Below are 17,957 nucleotides of genomic sequence, written 5' to 3'. Positions count from 1 at the left end.
TTTTAATCTACCTTATAAAAATGCAGCTGACCTATGAACAACGGATTTGAACTATGTGGGTCCACTAAAGGCATTCCAAAGCCTGCATGCTTTCAATTCTGTGTTAAGGTCAACTGTATTTTCTCCCAGTCTTCTGCTTGTCTGTTTCTGATGCCTTTTGGCATGCAAAGTTTTGAACCTTATGAAGTCTAACTTTCTAATCTCTTTTTTTGGCTTTTGATGCCAAACTACTTTATAAAGAGCAGGGAACAGTACATTTGCAAATAAGTAAAAGAAATGCTGGGAGATTGGACTAATGTTGCACATTGTATATGGAACTTAAATGATGGTGCTGAAATTGTATGTGTCTTTTTTGAAGCCCTCTTAGTAAGTGGAAACGGTTGAACTTGGAATTGTTTTGTTTTAACAGACTTTTTTAGAGTAGTTTTAGGTTTACAGAAAGATTACAAAGAAAGTACAAAGTGAGTTTCCATATACCTCTCCTCGAACACAAAGTTTCCCCTATTATTAGCATCTCACATTAGTATGAACCATTACTGATACATATTATCTGAAGCCCGTAGTTGCTTTAGGGTTCCCTCTTGGTGGTGTACATTCCATGGGTTTGGACAAATGTAGAAAGACATGTATCCACCATTATAGTATCACACAGAATAGCTTCACTGCCCTAAAAAATCCTCTGTGCTTCATCTATTCATCCCTCTCCCAAAATTCCAGCAACCTCTCATCTTTTTATTGTCTCCATTGTTTTACCTTTTCCACAGTGTTGTATAATTGGAATCATATAATATGTAGCCTTTCAAGCTGTTTTCTTTCACTTAGCGGTGTGCATTTAAGGTTCCTCCATGTCTCTATGGCTTCATAGCTCATTTCTTTTTATTCCTGAATAATACTCCCTTATGTAGATGTTTTTTTCTCCATTCACCTACTGAAGGACATCGTGGTTTCTCCCAGTTTGGGGGCTGCTGTAAACATCCATGTGCAGGTTTTTGTGTGGACATACGTTGAAGAGAAAACTAAGTGCTAATGCAGTCATTAGTTTTGTTTCACATTCTGCAATTTGAACATTAGGAATTTACTTGATTTTTTTTCCCCTGCAGATTTTTAAAAAATACAATGTCTAATGGTTATGAAGACCACATGGCCGAAGACTGCAGGGATGACATCGGGAGAACAAATTTAATAGTCAACTACCTCCCTCAGAACATGACCCAGGATGAGTTGCGAAGTCTGTTCAGCAGTATTGGTGAAGTCGAGTCTGCAAAACTTATTCGGGATAAAGTCGCAGGTAAAGAAACCAAGACGTTTTTGTAGAGGGAGTGCTTTTGGCTGTCCTGTTAAGCACTGTCTTTTTTACCTGTGACTCTGCAGCATTCCTCAGTGTAGAAGAGCTGCAGCCTTGCAATGATACTTTTAAAGTTTCATTTTTATCTCAGACTCTACTCTGCCACCGTCGTGGTATAAGATTGGATGTAGGTTCCCAAAAGAGGTAAAAATCAACATTAGACAGAGAGCATGTCCAAAATAAGATGGTGGAAGGGGAGGAAAAATGAGGAGACACCAGAAACTAGGTCTGCTCTTAAGAGCTGGAAGGTGCCAAAGAAGGACAGCCTGGCCTGCTGTGGGCTCACCTATGGAAGGGACTGACCAGCGCCCTGCTCCAGGCAGGCCCATTCATCTTCTCAGGCTCCCACTCAGTGGGTCAGGCCCACTGAGTCCCCAATGAGTGGCTCCTCATTAGGTTTGGGTGACCTTGACTGTTTGTTGTCACTCCATCAACCTGAACATCTGAAACACACTGAACTTGACCTCTCTGTGGGAATGGGAGCATGGCAGTGGTTCAACAGGCTGGATGTGGGGTTGGTAGGCTGGTTCAAAGCCCTGCTCTCCACTCCCTCAAAGTATGACTTGTAAGCCTCAGTGTCTCCATTCATAATGTGGGTATGGTGGTGCCTACCACCTGATGCTACCTACCTCATAAAGGTTTGAGGAAGGCCCAGTAGTACCTGGTAAGGTTGTCATTCTGAGAGCTTGGTTTCAAGGACTCTGGAGAAAAATATGGAAAGACCAGGTACTAGGATTCTTTTCCCCCCAGGGAAGAACACTGTTTTAGAGAGCTCTCCCCCTCTTTGTCCTCCTCCTCTTCTTCCTCTTCTTCTCCCTCCTTCCTCTTCTCCTCCTCTCTTCCTCATCCTCCACATCTTTCTCCCCCGCCTTTTCCTCTTTCTCCTTTCCCCTCTCTTCCTCCTCTTCATCCTTCTTCTCCTCCCCCTCCCCTTCCTCCTCTCTGCTCTGGTGAGCTGAGGAATGGACAGTCTTCCCAGGATGGCTTTGGCTGCCACCTGGGTTGTGGGACTATGTATGATTCCCTACACTGAAACTAATTTTAAAGTAAAACAGCCCTGGCCAGTGTGGTTCAGTTGATTGGGCATCGTCCCATGCACCAAAAGGGTGCTGGTTCAATACCCAGGTTGTGGGCTCAATCCCCAATGTGGAGCGTACAGGAGGCAGCTGATCGATGTTCCACTCTTACATCAATGTTTCTCTTTCTCTCCCTTTTTCTCTCTCTAAATTTTAATAAAAATATTTTTTTAAAGTAAAACAGTATTTTTATTATAGAAATACAATAATATTTAAATTTACATGACACTAGCCTAGCCAGAGTGGCTCAGTTGGTTGAGTATCCTCCTGTGCACCAAAAAGTTGCTGGTTTGATTCTTAGGGCACATACCTGGGTTGCAGGTTCAGTCTCCCCAGAGGGGGCATTTATGGAAGACAACCAATCGATGTATTCTCTGATACATCAATGTTTCTCCTTCTCCCCCTTCCCCTTCCTCTCTCTAAGCATGTCCTTGGGTGAGGACTTAAAAAAATTTTTTTTCATAACAGTAGAGTAAGATATTGAACCACATGTACCCATTGTCAACTCTCAGCATTTGCGAGAGATGGGACGATGCCCATGACTGGATAACTCCTGGAGAGGCTGGCTGACCCCGTATAAGGAATTGATTTGTCAGAGGAGGGCTTGGAACTCAAAGTATTTTTAATTAATTTATTTTTTAAATATATTTTTATTGATTTCAGAGAGGATGGGAGAGGGAGAGAGAGATAGAAACATCAATGATGAGAGGGAATCATTGATCACCTGCCTCCTGTACTCCCCCTACTGGGGATTGAGTCCGCAACCCAGGCACATGCCCTGACTGGGAATGGAACCGTGATCTGGTTCATGGGTTGACGCTTAATCACTGAGCCACACCGGCCAGCAGTCTCTGCTCGTTTAAAAAATCCTTGCTAGCCCTGGCCAGTGTGGCTCAGTTGGTTAGAGCAGCAGTCGCCATTGGTGGTCTGTGAGATCTGAAAGGTTGGCAACCGCTGGGTTAGAGTGTGTCCCATAAAGGGTCACAGGTTCAATTCCCAGACAGGACACATACCCAGGTTGCAGGTTTGATCCCTGGTTGGGGTGAATAGGAAGCAACCAGTCAATGTTTCTCTCCCTCTCCCTCAGCCTGCCTCTCTAGAATCAATGAAAAACATATCCTTGGGTGAGGAGTAAAAAAAAAAATCCTTGCTAAAATTTGCCAACTTCCTGTAGCTCAGGTTTTCTCAACTTGAGCACTATCGCTATTTGGGATTGGATAATTCTTGGGGTGGGGCATCCTGTGTGTTGTAGGATGTTGAACAGCATCCCTGATCTTCACCCACTAGATACCAGTGGCACTTTCAGAATTGTGATAACCAAAAAAATGTCCCCAGACATTGCCAAATATTTCCGAGGGGGTAGAATCACTCACAATTGAAAATCACTATTCTAGCTATTGTTCTTCTCCTGTTCACAGACACAGCGAATTACTGTCTCCTCTTCCTTCTAGAAGCCTCTTCCCTTGGCTTCTGTGAACCACCACCCTGGTTCTCTTCCAACCCTGAGGCCTTGCTCTGCCTCCCTTGCAGCCCCTTCTGAGCTATTAACTTCAGCGGTCCTCAGGGTTACTCCCAAGCCTCTTCTTTGTAAGTCTGTATGGTGGTAAGTGGATGCACCTGCAGCTTAGCTTCCCCTTTAGTTTGCCACTTCTCTTTCAGCCACAAAGCTCCTCTAAGCTTCAGACCCCTCAACTGCTCAAATTCAGTGTTTTCCAAATTGAACTTGACTTTCCTGCAAGCCAAGGAAACTGCACCACCCATTGTAACCGATGGCACCACTGTCCACTCATTGGCTCTGCTCAGAAATATAAACATGACCTTTGACATGTATCCCTGACTTTTCCCTTTGGATGCTTCCGTCTCTTTTCTTCCATCTCCCCTGCCTTCATACTAGACCAGGCCACATCATCCTCTGCCTACATTAGTGCTCTTGCCTCTTAACTGGTCACCCATGCTCCCTCCAGACCATTCCCACTGCAGCAAAGGAATCTCTTTAACACTCCATATCTCACTCTGTCACTCAGCTTCTTTAAAACCCCTCCCATTTCCTTTAGGATGCTTTCCCTGGCCCAACCCGGTCAGTTTTAGATGCCTCACTTCTGGGTTCCCATAACATCGGGGCAGACCTGCAACATGGGTTTCCACACTGCACTGAAGTTGGAACTTTATTGTCCATTAGGTCCATGTAGTTCTTGGAAGCAGGGACCCTATTCATCTCTATCCCTGGAGGTAGTCATAGTCTGTTGAAGGAATGAATAAATAAAAGGGTCTGGGGATTGGAGGAGAATGCATATCAGCATGGACATTCATTCACCCTGCAAATATTCATTGAGTGCTGACCATGGGCCAGGCCCTGATGACAGGAGGAATGAGGGACGGGGTGGTCACTGGGATCCAAGAATGTTTCACTTGGTGACCTCAATATTCAAAATATTTCTGGCCAGCCAGGCTCCAGCCCCACGTGGGGACATGCATTTGTTGTTGCTTGTTCCATCCACAGTCACCAGCTAGCCTTACTGTGCAGCCCTGCCCTGCTCTCTGTTCTGGTGTTTGGTCCTTCTGCAGATGCCATATGGCCCATGGGGGACCAGGAACCAGCCTCTATCCTCCTGAACTGTTTGTCATACTGGCCACTTGGTCTTCAGCCTCTAGTTCAGTTTTGCTCAGCTTCTGTCTCATTGCTGTGCACCTCTGGTCAGGATAAAGCCCTTATCCCTGCCTGCAGCTCACAAGTCTCCCGAGGACCTGTCCCCTCATCCCAGCCACTGCACCCCACACACACTTTCCTCTCAGATTGGAATGAGCTACTTGTCATTCCCTAGACATGCCCACGATTGCACACTTGTGATTTCATAAAGACTGTTCCCTCAGCAGGAATGTTCTTCCACATCTAGTCAGCCTGATCACTTTTTTTCTCCTTAATGCAAAATAATCTTTGTTCCTTATAGAAAAATGTTTCACGTGAGATAAGAAAAGTTTAAATTACCCATAATCTCACAATTGTGTTTCATGTCCTTCTCAACCTGTGGGTCGCGACCCCTTTGGGGGTCGAACGACCCTTTCACAGGGGTCGCCTAAGACCATCGGAAAACACATATATAATTACATATTGTTTTTGTGATTAATCACTATGCTTTAATTATGTTCAATTTGTAACAATGAAAATACATCCTGCATATCAGATATTTACATTACAATTCATAACAGTAGCAAAATTACAGTTATGAAGTAGCAACAAAAATAATTTTATGGTTGGGGTCACCACAACCTGAGGAACTATATTAAAGGGTCGCGGCATTAGGAAGGTTGAAAACCACTGTTCTAGACTTATTTCTTTATTCCTTGTTGTAAGCAATTGTGTTCTTTTACAAAATGGGCTTGCACCACCCAAACTATGTGGAAACTTTTCTTCTGATATTTGTGGAGATTTTTCTCTGCCATTGAACATAGCTATCTCCTCATCATAATGGTTACATAGTATTCTGCTGTATGGAGGTTCTGAGTTTATACAACAGGTTACTGTAGCTGTTTTTCTCTATTTATTAACCTCACTGAGATAAATATCCTGGCACAAATCTTTGCTCTCTGGTTATTTCCATAGGAAGTCTTCTTAGAAGTGAACCAACAGATGCGATAGTGTATATAGTCGTCCCCCTTATCTGTGGTTTTGCTTTCCATGGTTTCAGTTACCCATGGTCAACCACTGTCCAAAAATATTAAATGGAAAATTTTGGAAATAGTAAGTTTCAAATTGCACATTGTCCTGAGTAGCGTGATGAAATCTCTTATCATCCTCCTGTGTCCCACCGGAGATGTGACTCATTCCTTTGTCCAGCATCTCCACGATATATGTGCTCCTTGCCAGTTAGTCACTTAGTAGCCGTGTCGGTTATCAGATCAACTGTTGTGGTATCTCAGTGCTTGTGTTCAATTAACCCTTATTTTACTTCATAATGGTCCTAAAGCATAAGAGTAGTGATGCTGGCAGCTCGGACATGCCAAAGAGGAGCCATAAATGCTTCCTTTAAGTGAAAGGTATGTATGTATAAAAAGAAACATAATATATGTAGGGTTCAGTGCTGTGCTGAGTTTCCAGCATCCACTGGGGGTCTTGGAGGTAATACCCTGAGGATAAGGGAGGATTACTGTACTTTCTAAAACCCCTTGACCCTTATTGCCAGCTTGCCCTCCAGTTTATACTCCCTTCCCCCACCAGCCCTTCCACCCCCTGATGTGGCAGGGTTTCTCATCTTTGCCAGCCAGCCTAAGTGAAGAATGGCATCTGATCCTGATGGTAATTTGCATTTCTAGGAAAATTTATCTGTTTTCCTGTACTTACTGGCTGTTTGTACTCTTATAAAATACCTTTATTGTCCTTTGACTGCTTTCTTTCTTTGGGGGCATTTGTTGTTTCTTATTTATTGCCTGCTTAGTTCACTCATTCCCCCCAAGACCCAGTCTCTCCTTCAGTGAAGTCTTCCCTTGAGCCCCCATGGAAGTTTTAAGGAGGACTTGACTGCTCCTGCACTCTGACGTTGCAGGGAAGGCCTCGTCCACAGGCACTCACCTACCTCAGCCATGGACTCCAGGTCAATTTGAGAAACACTAGGGGATTAAAATAGTAAATCTGGCTGCTCTTGTCTGCAAATAGAAGATGAAATGCTCTGTAATTATCTATTAGTTTTAACCCTTGCCCAAAGAGAGAGGAAGTATGTTTGGAAATGGAAAAGCACTTGCCCAAGGTAGTCTGACAGGGCATGAAGAGTGCTCCATGAGGAGGCAAGTAGGCTTGCTTTTCTACAGGCAGTGGCTCTTGGAGCACTGGATCCTGACCAGCAGCAGGACATGGTGTCAAGGAAGAGAGGGTTGGACACGGACCCCAGCTTCTGGCCCCACCCAGATGCACTGAATCAGCCAGACTTGGTATTTGAACATCTGACATTTAACCTTCCTGGAGGGAGGGCAATGCTAGGGCCATGGCAAATCAGAAAACCAGAGCTGAGCCCAAGCTGGTTTGGCTCAGTGGTTAGAGTGTCAGCCCAAGTACTGAAAGATCTTGGGTTTGCTTCCAGTCAGGAGCACGTACCTGGGTTGCAGGCTCGTTCCTCAGCCTGGTCTAGGCTCGTGTGGGAGGCAGCTAATCAATGTGTCTCTCACATTGATGTTTCTCTCTGTTTCTCTCCCTGCTCCCTTCCACTGTCTCTGAAGGATCAATGGAAAAAAGTATCCTCTGGTGAGAATTAACAAACAAAAAAAGAAAGCCAGAACTGAGAAGCACTGGGCCTGTTGGTGGCACTTTTCCTACAACATGGGAAGTGAGAGATGGGAGGAGTGCTGAACTCTGGGACATCCTTTGACCTCAGACCCAAGGTTTATTTATGCTTTATCCCTGTCCCTTCTCCCTCTTCTGTTTCTTTCCCTCATCTTCTGCCTACCTCCCCTGTCTACCACATCTCCCCTCCAGGGCTCTGGTGGCCCTCATCCCCAGCCCAAAGTCCAGGCAGGCCCTATTCTCCTCAAGCCCTAAGCAGCCTATGTAGGATCCTTGCCCTACCCAAGCTCTGACACTGAGCATCCCTGCTCCTCCAGCCAGACCTCAGAATTCTCTCATTTGGGGCTGGTCTTCCATCATCCTGAAGGGCAAATAGGCCTTGATGGCACTGAGTCTAGCAGGCTCACTGTCTCTAGGAGGAGGAGAATCATCTGTAAGGAGCTGAGAAGCATAGATTCCCATGCCTGCCTGACATCCTGGGTCCCCGGACTCTGAAGGCTTCTAGGGAGCTGCATCATTACCTGCATGACTTGTGGACCCTATTAGAGAAACAGTAACTTAGAGACTGCTTTGGGAAGTGAGGGTCTTCCCCCAGGTGCCTGGGAGTCCTCTGTATAACCATGAGAAATCCTGCTCTCTGGGGCTCCCCACCTGCACTTCAAGCATCAGCTCTCAACCTGTGCATGTTGGAATCCTACTGAAGCCACCCCACTCCTGCTCCACTCCACTCCCATTCCAATTTCATTGCTCTGGGATATGGCTTGGGTAGTGATCATCTTTTAGAAGCTTCCCTGGTGATTCTAATGGGAAGCCAAAGATGAAAGTGATTGGTTCATGGTGAAGGTAAGAGTGGAGGTTGGTGCTCAGCACTATGTTAAGCACTTTGCTCTACAGCAGTGATGGCGAACCTTTTGAGCTCGGCGTGTCAGCATTTTGAAAAACCCTAACTTAACTCTGGTGCCGTGTCACATATAGAAATTTTTTGATATTTGCAACCACAGTAAAACAAAGATTTATATTTTTGATATTTATTTTATATATTTAAATGCCATTTAACAAAGAAAAATCAACCAAAAAAATGAGTTCGCGTGTCACCTCTGACACGCGTGTCATAGGTTCGCCATCACTGCTCTACAGCATCATCAATTGGGTGAAAGCCAGGGACTCCCATTTGTTCCTCCACCGCCTTTCTTCTTGCTGCACACAGGTGCCCACTACAGAGGGTAGAACAGATTGAGGGGATAGAGCCAGCCCTGGGGACGGGTATGCAGAGATCCCTCCCCACCTGGCCCCAGAAGGCTCAGCCCATCCCAGGAGTGCTGGCACTTTAGGCTCCTCTGAAGCTCTCTCCGGCATCAGCCTATCTGCAGGTCTTCTCTGTGGGTCTTCCTTCTGCTGCCCCCTCTCTGGTGCACACTGCTCAAGCTCACAGACTCCACAGGATCCTAGCTTGACCTACTGCATCTGCTTTCCAACCAGCAGCCACCTCTGGTCCATTCCCCCATTTCCTGGAACATACTCATTGTCTCTACCTCAGAGACTTGGCACTTGCTCTTCTGTCTGGAATGCTTGTCCTCAGCTATCCAGAGGTCTTGCTTCAAATATCACCTCCTCAAAGGGTGCTCCTGTCCACCCTGTCTACTGAGGGCCCATCCTGTCAGCCTCTCACCACCAGAAAGATTCTCCTCCTAGCACCTATGCAGTGGTTTGTTTCTTGCTGGTTTGCTGTCCAATTTGCCCACTGGGATATGAATTTTATAAAGGTAGAAGCTTCCTCCTTTCTGATCATCATCAAAACCCCACCCCACCCAGCCAACCTAACCTGGAATCTGGCACATACTAGGTGCTCAGTTATTATTGGTGGACTCATTCAGGAAAACTGGAGTGGGTGTAGGAACAGGAAAGGGAGGCAGGCAGTGGCCATCTAAGGGTGTGCAACTTCCTAGGTGACATTAGAAGGTGCAGGCACACAGTTGGTCAGAGAGGTCACCCAGGAAGACTGATGGAGATAAAGGACCAAAGGCAGAGCCTTGGGGACCATCTTGATGAAATTGGCAGAGGAAGAACCTGAAGAGGGACAGCTGGGGAGAAAGAAAACTTGGCACTGTTGTCACATCCTGGAGGAGGTGGCACTTCAAGCTGAGAGCTCAGGGAGCTGGGTCCTGAAACTGTCCATGGGCAGCACCAAAGGGCCATGGACAGCCTTGGTGAGTGTAGTGCTTGCAGTCAGCAGTGACCACTCTAGGGAGCCAGCCAGGGCCACCAAGCACTGAGGTGGGGCAAGGCCCATGTTTATATGCTGAGAGGAGCCGCTGTAGTTGAAGACACAGGAACAGGGCCTGTGTGAGTCTACACTGGTGTTTGGTTTCTCCACATTGCTTAGACCACTTGAGGCACCAGTAGGGAAGAAGACTGGTGGTACTGGGTGGAATTGGCCTTGTGGGAGGAGCAGAAAGACAAGGAGACCGGTGTGCAGGTGCTGCTGATCAGGGAGGAGTGGAGGAGCCTGTCCAAGGCTGGGTCAGAAAGGACAGACTCTTGGCCTGGCTACAGTGAGAGACCAACAGAGTGAAGTTGAAGAGCAAGCGTTTGGGCATAAAAATCCCAGGCAGGCTGGAGTTTGGTTGGGAATCTACCACAGACCTCCTCTGCATCCTCAGCTCTCACATTTGTGGTCTGGAATGTTTGCAGGGACCCTAAGTCCCTGATCTGGAGCTGATTGTAGTTTTCTGAGTTGTGCTATGACTCTCCTGCTAGATGGGCCTGGACCCCACAGCCCTCCTCTCCAGGGTCCTCACTGTTCAGGCTCAGGAGCTGAGTCTCTGAGGTCCATGGGGTTTTGTTAAAAATATGGGTCTGGAGGGTCAGATTTTGTTTTTGTTTCTTTAAAAAAGAAAGCGGCTGTATAAATAATTTATATAGCTACTCTACCCTGAAGGAGGCAGAGTGGAATTCCACAAGGTATTCCCTAAATGTGGGCTGTGCCATGACTTCCATCCAAAGCCTGTTGTTTGGGGTTGGGGGATGACCTTACAGTGGAGAAGAAACCTGCCAAACGGACTGCTCTGCTGGGAGATGAAGGTCAACATCATCTGTGATAAGTCACATTGACAGCATGCACCCCCTGATGTCATGAGAAGGACATTCATTGCACTATGTGATCTTCCTCCCCAAAACCCATCATGCCAACCTAACCATGAGAAAAAGCATCTGACAAGCCCAGATTGTGAGGGATTCTACAACATTCCTGACCAGCCCTCCTCAAAACTGTCAAGGTCATCACAAGCAAGGAAGGTCTGAGAAATTGTCTCAGCCAAGAGGAACCTAAGGAGACATGATAGCTAAATGTTACGTGGGATTCCGAATGGCATCCTGGAACAGAAAAGAACATTAGGGAAAGACAAATACTATGGAAATCAAATGTGAACTGCAGTTAATAATAATGTATCGTCTGGCTGGTTTGGCTCAGTGGATAGAGTATCAGCCTGCTGACTGAAGGGTCCCGGGTTTGATTCTGGTCAAGGGCACATGCCAGGGTTGCAGGCTCGATCCCCAGTAGGGGGCATGCAGGAGGCAGCTGATAGTGATTCTCTCTCATCATTGATGGTTCTATCTCTCTCTCCCTCTCCATCCTCACTCTCTGAAATCAGTACAAATATAGTTTTTAAAAAATAATGTATCATTGCTGGTTTATTACTTGTTAACAAGCGTTCTATCCATTCTACTATAAGTTGTTACTAATGGGAAACTGGGTGTGGGGTATATGGGAATTCTACATTATCTTTGTAATTTTTCTTTAAATTTAAAAAATAATTATTATTTTTTTTAAGTGGCAAAACTGAGTGAAGCTGTCCTCTGGGTTCCAAGTCTCATTATCACAGAAATGGGCCTGGGTTCCTCTGGCATCTCAGGTTGAGTCAGCACAGCTGCAATGAGGATCTCCATCTCTGTATGGCTCAGGGCCTGGTTGTATTTTTTATTTATTTATTTTTTTAATCCTCACCTGAGGACATGCTTAGAAAGAGGAAGGGAGGGAGGGAAAGAAAGAGAAACATTGATCAGTTGCTTTTTTAAAAATATATTTTTTTATTTATTTTAGAGAGGAAGGGAAAGGGAGAGAGAAACAGAAACATCGATGATGAGACAGAATCATTGATCGGCTGCCTCCTGCACATTCCACGCTGGGGATTGAGTCCACAATCCAGGCATATGCCCTGACCGGGAATCAAACCGTGACCTCCTGGTTCATAGGTCGATGCTCAACCATTGAGCCATGCTGACTGGGTGATCAGTTGCCTTCTGTATACTCCCCAACTGGGAATCAAACCCACAACCTAGGTATGTACCCTGAACGGGAATCAAACCCATAACCTTTTGGTGCACAGGATGATGTTCAATCAACTGAGCCACTCCGGCCAGTCGGGCGCCCTGGTTGTATTTTTTATCTGCTCATTGTAACCCTCTGCCAACTGGAGGAATGGAACAAAACTCAATGAAGGTGGTCCTTGGTCTTACACACAGCTCTATTTCTGCCCAGGGCAGTGCCTGTGTGTAGTGGGTGCCCTCTAATGTGGCATGTGCATGGGTCAGATGTGGGCACATTGGTGGTTCTCTTCCTTGCGTATCCTCCTGCTCCCCCTGTTGTGAAGGTGTAAGGCTCCTTCCACCTCTGACCCTCAGCCTTTGCTCCTCTCTGGCTTCCTGGGAACCCACAGAGCCTCACCTTCTATGCTGAGTCCCTTGTGGGTATCCAATTGATGGTCACTCCCACTTCTAAAAGTTTCATAAAGAGCTGGAACATGTTACCTGTAACCTTGGATCTCTTTGGAAAGAACTCAGGTTCTTGGGGCCCTGCAAGCTTGGCCAAGGCTGTGAAGGGGGTACAGGGGCTGCCCAGCAGGGCTGGAACTTCTCTAAGTGCTGTCTTCTCCCTGTGCTCCCCACTGGGTTGCAGATTTGGGAAAGTAAGAAAACTGACACTGGGTGGCACCAGAGCCCAGCAAGCTTTCCCTGCTTTGGGGTATGAAGTGGTAGAGAAATGCCTGTCTACCTATCTGCTGCCTGTAACCGTCCTTCTCCCCTTCTCAGACCCAGGCCCCTCAGAACCCCACAGAGTAGCCATCACTAGTGGGACCAATCATTGTCATTGCTTTAGTGATGGGTTCCCCAGGATGTAGTCAGTAGCACAGTTTTTCTTTTTAAATAACTTTTTTAAATTACAGAAGTAACATTTGTTCTTTGCAGAAAATGTGTAAGTTTGCCAAAGAAGTGTACCAAATAAACCATTAATATAGCCGGGCAGGCCAGCATGGCTCAGTGGTTAAGCATCAACCTATGAACCAGGAGGTAATGGTTCGATTCCTGGTCAGGACACATGCCCGGGTTGTGGGCTTGATCCCTGGTGGGGGTTGCGCAGGAAGCAGCCAGTCAATGATTATCTCTCATCATTGATGTTTCTATCTATCTCTCCCTCTCCCTTCCTCTCTGAAATCAATAAAATATATATTAAAAAACAGTAATAAATAAACCATTAATATAAATTATAAACACATTTCCTACAGACCCTGGCTCTTAAGGTTCCTGTGTTTTTTGTCTTTTCTCTGACCTTATTCTTTTGAGCCCAGCCAGACATAGGAGGGCATAGTCCTTTTCATCCTCTTGGTCTCTCTTGGTTGGTTTACCAGTGTGCACATGTTCTCCCACAGGACACAGCTTGGGCTATGGCTTTGTGAACTATGTGACTGCAAAGGACGCGGAGAAAGCAATAAACACACTGAATGGCCTGCGGCTCCAGTCCAAAACCATTAAGGTAAAGAGTGGTGAGCACCACCTCATTCAATCCTGTCCTGGGCTGGAATCTGTGCCAAACCTGACTTACCTCACCATCACTGTCAAGGGCACTATTAGCATCTCAGAAACCTGGTTCTTCCAGGGCCTCTGGGGAGCCTCCTGACTGCCCCAAATTGAGGTATTGGCATCTCACATGTGTGTTGAGTGGTGACCATTCCAGGCCTCATGCCGTTGCTCATGGCTTCCTTGCCCCACCAGTAAAAGGAGGTTCCCCATGAAGAGCATGTAGAGAGGGGAGCCCCCTTCTCGGCCCAGGCCTCCCCTGCCTGTCTCATGTCTGGCTGTGACATTCCCATTCTTGTGCACCCCCATTTTCATGCCCTGCCTTCCCCGCTCCTGGCATACTGTAGTGGCACAGCATTGTCACCCTTCCAGCCCCATCACAGCCACTTCATTCGACATTCACTTAGCACATGTTTATTGAACACCTACTATGTTGAACAAATCAGACAAACCATGCCCTCATAGAGCTGGGTGGGGAGTGTTCTTGGCACGTAGAACTACACTCCTGCCCTTCCTAGCAGGACTGAGCATTCTGGTAAGAACACACCTGTTGTCCATGCCCTCATGCTGCCCAGTGACACAAGAGTTTATACTTGAAATTAAAAAAAAAAGAGTTCATATTTGCTCCTGTGTTATGGTTTCAGGCTCCTCATCACATCAATTTTGTGACCCTCAGAGAGAAAGTTCTGGAGCACACGGTTCTCTTGTTTCCTCCCCTTCCGTCTCTGTCTCTCAGCCTCCTCACTCAGTTCTGACTATGTTGGGTGTGACTGAGATTGCCCCTAGATTGCCCCTTTGTGGGCAGAAGCCTTCCTCCAAGCTGCCCCTTTCCAATGAGACCTTGGTCCCTCCTTGTGGCCTGCAGGGTCCACACAGCTGTCACTTTTTCTTCAGTAACCTTTTCTTTGAAGAAAGGACCAAAGACCTTTTCTTACCATCAGCCCCTGCAGCCTCTCACCACCTCTATTACATGCATGCCATTTTCTCTAAGCCACTACAAAAGTTCCTTTTAGGCTTTCTTCAAGTTTGCAAAACATAAGCCCAAAAGGCCTAGAGTCATTTAATATTGAACAGTTGCGTGTGGAACTCAGGGCTCCCCTAGCACTCACGTCCCCATCTGGGCTCCTGTGGTGAGCTTGCCTATTGGCAGGTGAATGTTGCATTCCCAGCAGCACCCAGCTTTCTTGCCCACCACTCCGCATAGGCAGGTCTTGTTCCCAGCCCAGCTCATCATCCAGAGAGGGATAAGGCCTTGGTAAGTGCACAGGTAACAGGGTTCAGTCCCTGCTCTGCCACCAACAAACTGTGGACCTTCAGTTACTTACTTTATAAAACAGGAATAATGTTCCCTTCATTGAAATATGAAAATGCTGCCAGCTATCAGCTCATTGCCTGGTCAATGGGGAGCTGCCTCAGGTGATGTGTGTTTGCGTGTTCTCCCACCATAGGTTGGCTTTTTCTCACCCCAAAATTTAACACCCTTCCTTGATGCTTTGGCCACACACCTGTCCTAACCCCCGAAAGTGGTTTTATTTTCAAGGTGTCATATGCTCGCCCAAGCTCAGAGGTCATCAAAGACGCTAACTTGTACATCAGCGGGCTCCCCAGGACCATGACCCAGAAGGATGTGGAGGACATGTTCTCTCGATTCGGGCGAATCATCAACTCCCGAGTCCTTGTGGACCAGACGACAGGTACGGAGGTGGCCTGGGATGCACGGTGAGGTTTTCCTCTAGGCCAGGGGCTGGGTTTTCTAGGGAAGACAGATCATGTTTGATTTTAAATGTCATTAGTTGTTCCACCAATGAAAACAGAATCAAAATGAGATGACATTGGCATTTGTTCTGTGAGACTGGGGAGATAAAGTGGCATGAAAGAGCCCCTGAGTCAGGCTGGCATTTTATGGTGAAAACACCAAGACATTGTGGCACCAAGACATACCTTCCCTTAGGCACCCAAATGTCCCAGCCTGGCCTATGAATGGGTTAAAAAGATTTGCTGCTATTCTTATTGCAGGCATACAATGTGTGATGTGACCATCTTTACTCTTGGTCCAGGCCTTTCTGTCCCAAAGCTACAAGGGTGACTGTTTCTGATGATTTAGATGCCCCGCCCACAGAACTCAGCAGTGGTCGATTTTCTCGATGATTATCCCGGCCCCTCTCAGGTCATCTCAGTTCAGGACATTAGCTGCTTGGGCTCTGGGCGTTGCTGAATCAGCCTTGGGCAGACAGACTGGCAGGAAGCTGGGTTCTGGCCCTGACTGTGGCTCTCATCCCCTGCTGGCCTGGGAACTGGGATTAGGATATCCCTTGCCAACTCCTATGCATGCCTCCAGCTGGGGAGCAGAGAGCTTGGGCCATGCCTTCTTTTCGACCCCTCAGAACTGTTCCTGCCAGGAGTGGGAATCTGCTGACAAACTAAAAAGGACGCTTCTTGCCTCCGGAGCTCAGCGAAGCCAGTAGAATTGTCTCCATTTGATTTTTATGTTCTTCCTACACAGAGTATTCACCACCTCCTTGGCTGTGGTATTAAAACTAATATTGGGTAATTAGGGCACAGGAAGTCATAGCTCTGAGATGACCTCCCCTTTGCAGAGCAAACCCTGGAGAGCAGGTAGGTGGGGTCACACACATTTTTTCACGTTCCCCCCAAGCTGTGTGCTTTGGGGCATCTGGCCTTGTCCCCTGCTCTCCTTTCTCTAGCCCCAACTGTGGAAGCTGAGATTGGTGCCTGCTGGAGCCTGGCCTTGAGAGGAGTGGGCAGCTTGATTGCCCCAGAGGCCTGAGGAGGAGAAGTGGCTTGTGGAGTATAGTCTGCAGGCTCAGGTCACTGGCGTTTCATGGGAGCTCTGGGTATACCCCTAGTCTGGCACAGACACCAGGTTATGCTGGAGTGACCCCATCTGACCCTTTGCTGGAGGGTAGGGGGTGGGCATAGGGTGAGGATACCATTTATTTGGGATAAAAACCCCCTGGCCTGTACCAGATTAGTTTCCTAAAGCCCCCATTGAGAGAAAACAATGCAGTCAGCTGTTCAATGCATGTATTTATTCCCAGCTCCACCTGCATAGGAGTGTCTGAATGGGCTGCCTGGGGACCCACCTTCCTGCTTCCATGGCCCTGCTTTTCTAGATTGCACAATGACTGCTTTGCCTCAGCTGATCTCTGTCCGGCACTGCTGAATGGGGCCTTGCTCTCTGGAGCCCAGCGACCTTGAGAACATACCCCTTGCCATGTAGCTTTTGTTTCACTTCTGTAGATAGCTCCCTCAGCCCTTTGCTGGGGATTTTGCCTCCTTTCTGTCTGCAAGGCTTTTATCTCCTAGTGTTGGGGGCCCCTCAGGGTTGCCCCCAGGCTCAGCTGTGACCTTAGGGTGGTGTACTAGACCCTCACTCTCCCTCAGGCCTCCCTGCCAGCTACTTCAAGGAAGGAACTGGGGCCCCCACCCCACACCTTTTCTGTTACGGTGTCCTTGCAAGAGGACAGGAGGGAAGGGAGAGATGAGGGGCTCCTGGACTCCCTCTCTCAGCCCTGCATCCTGACCTGGGGCTAGAATTAGCAAAAATGTGAGTCCCTAGGGGGCTGAGGGTTCCCTTCTTCCCCTTGCTCTAGAGGAGGCTACCCACCCAGGGCCCCTCTACTGGGACCCCATGGAGCCCACAAGGAAATGAGGCAGAGAACGGCATGGCAGACAGGTTTGACTTAATATGATATGCTTTTTAGTGTTGAAGAAATAGGAAGCTCTCTTAAGAAACCATTACATCCTGAGCTAACAGAACTTAATTTTTTAATTTTTCTTTGCTTCTTTATCCATTTTAATTGTGAACTTTATAATTTACTCATTTGGAGATTGTGCCATTTATTGGTCTCTGCTCTTAATTCTAAAAAACACTAGTAGAAAAGAAGGACCTCTTACCCTTTGAGACAGCATGGAGGGACCTGGAGAGTATTATGCTAAGTGAAATAAGCCAGTCAGAGAAAGACAAGTATCACATGATCTCACTCATATGTGGGATATAATGAACAAAATAAACTGATGAACAAAATAGATCCCCATAGAACAGACTGTGGAATCTCAGAGGGAAGGTGGGGGTGGGGGGAGTGATCAACCAAAGAACTTGCATGCATATGTGCATAACCCATGGACACAGACAATAGGGTGGTAAAGGCCTGGGGCAGGGGTGGGAGCAGGTTGGAAGGGGCAGTGGAGGAAAAGGGGGGACATATGAAATACTTTTAACAATAAAGATTTAATGGCATTTTTAAAAAAATAAATCCTGTCTAATAATGAGGTAATATGCAAATTGACCATCACTCCAACACACAAGATGGCCGCCCCCGTGTGGACACAAGATGGCCAGCAGGGGAGGGCAGTTGGGAGGGACCAGGCCTGAAAGGGAGGGCAGTTG

At 47.0% G+C, this 17,957-nt stretch overlaps 1 protein-coding gene across 1 annotated transcript in view; it reads left to right on the top strand.

The window, feature by feature from the left end:
- The first annotated feature begins 1,097 nt into the window (after nt 1-1,097).
- ELAVL1 (ELAV like RNA binding protein 1) overlaps nt 1,098-17,957 on the top strand; it is a 27,895-nt gene continuing 11,035 nt past the window's right edge. Inside the window, exons 1-3 of the mRNA XM_005870701.2 lie at nt 1,098-1,288; nt 13,399-13,502; nt 15,087-15,240. Coding sequence (XP_005870763.1) covers nt 1,117-1,288; nt 13,399-13,502; nt 15,087-15,240 — 430 coding nt within the window. The 5' untranslated portion in view covers nt 1,098-1,116. The remainder of the gene's footprint in view (nt 1,289-13,398; nt 13,503-15,086; nt 15,241-17,957) is intronic.

This window comes from Myotis brandtii, unplaced genomic scaffold, assembly GCF_000412655.1.
Source record: "Myotis brandtii unplaced genomic scaffold, ASM41265v1 scaffold321, whole genome shotgun sequence".
NCBI lineage: Eukaryota > Metazoa > Chordata > Mammalia > Chiroptera > Vespertilionidae > Myotis > Myotis brandtii.
The sequence above is the reverse complement of the archived record's forward strand: the minus strand, read 5'-3'. Positions and strand labels throughout refer to the sequence as shown.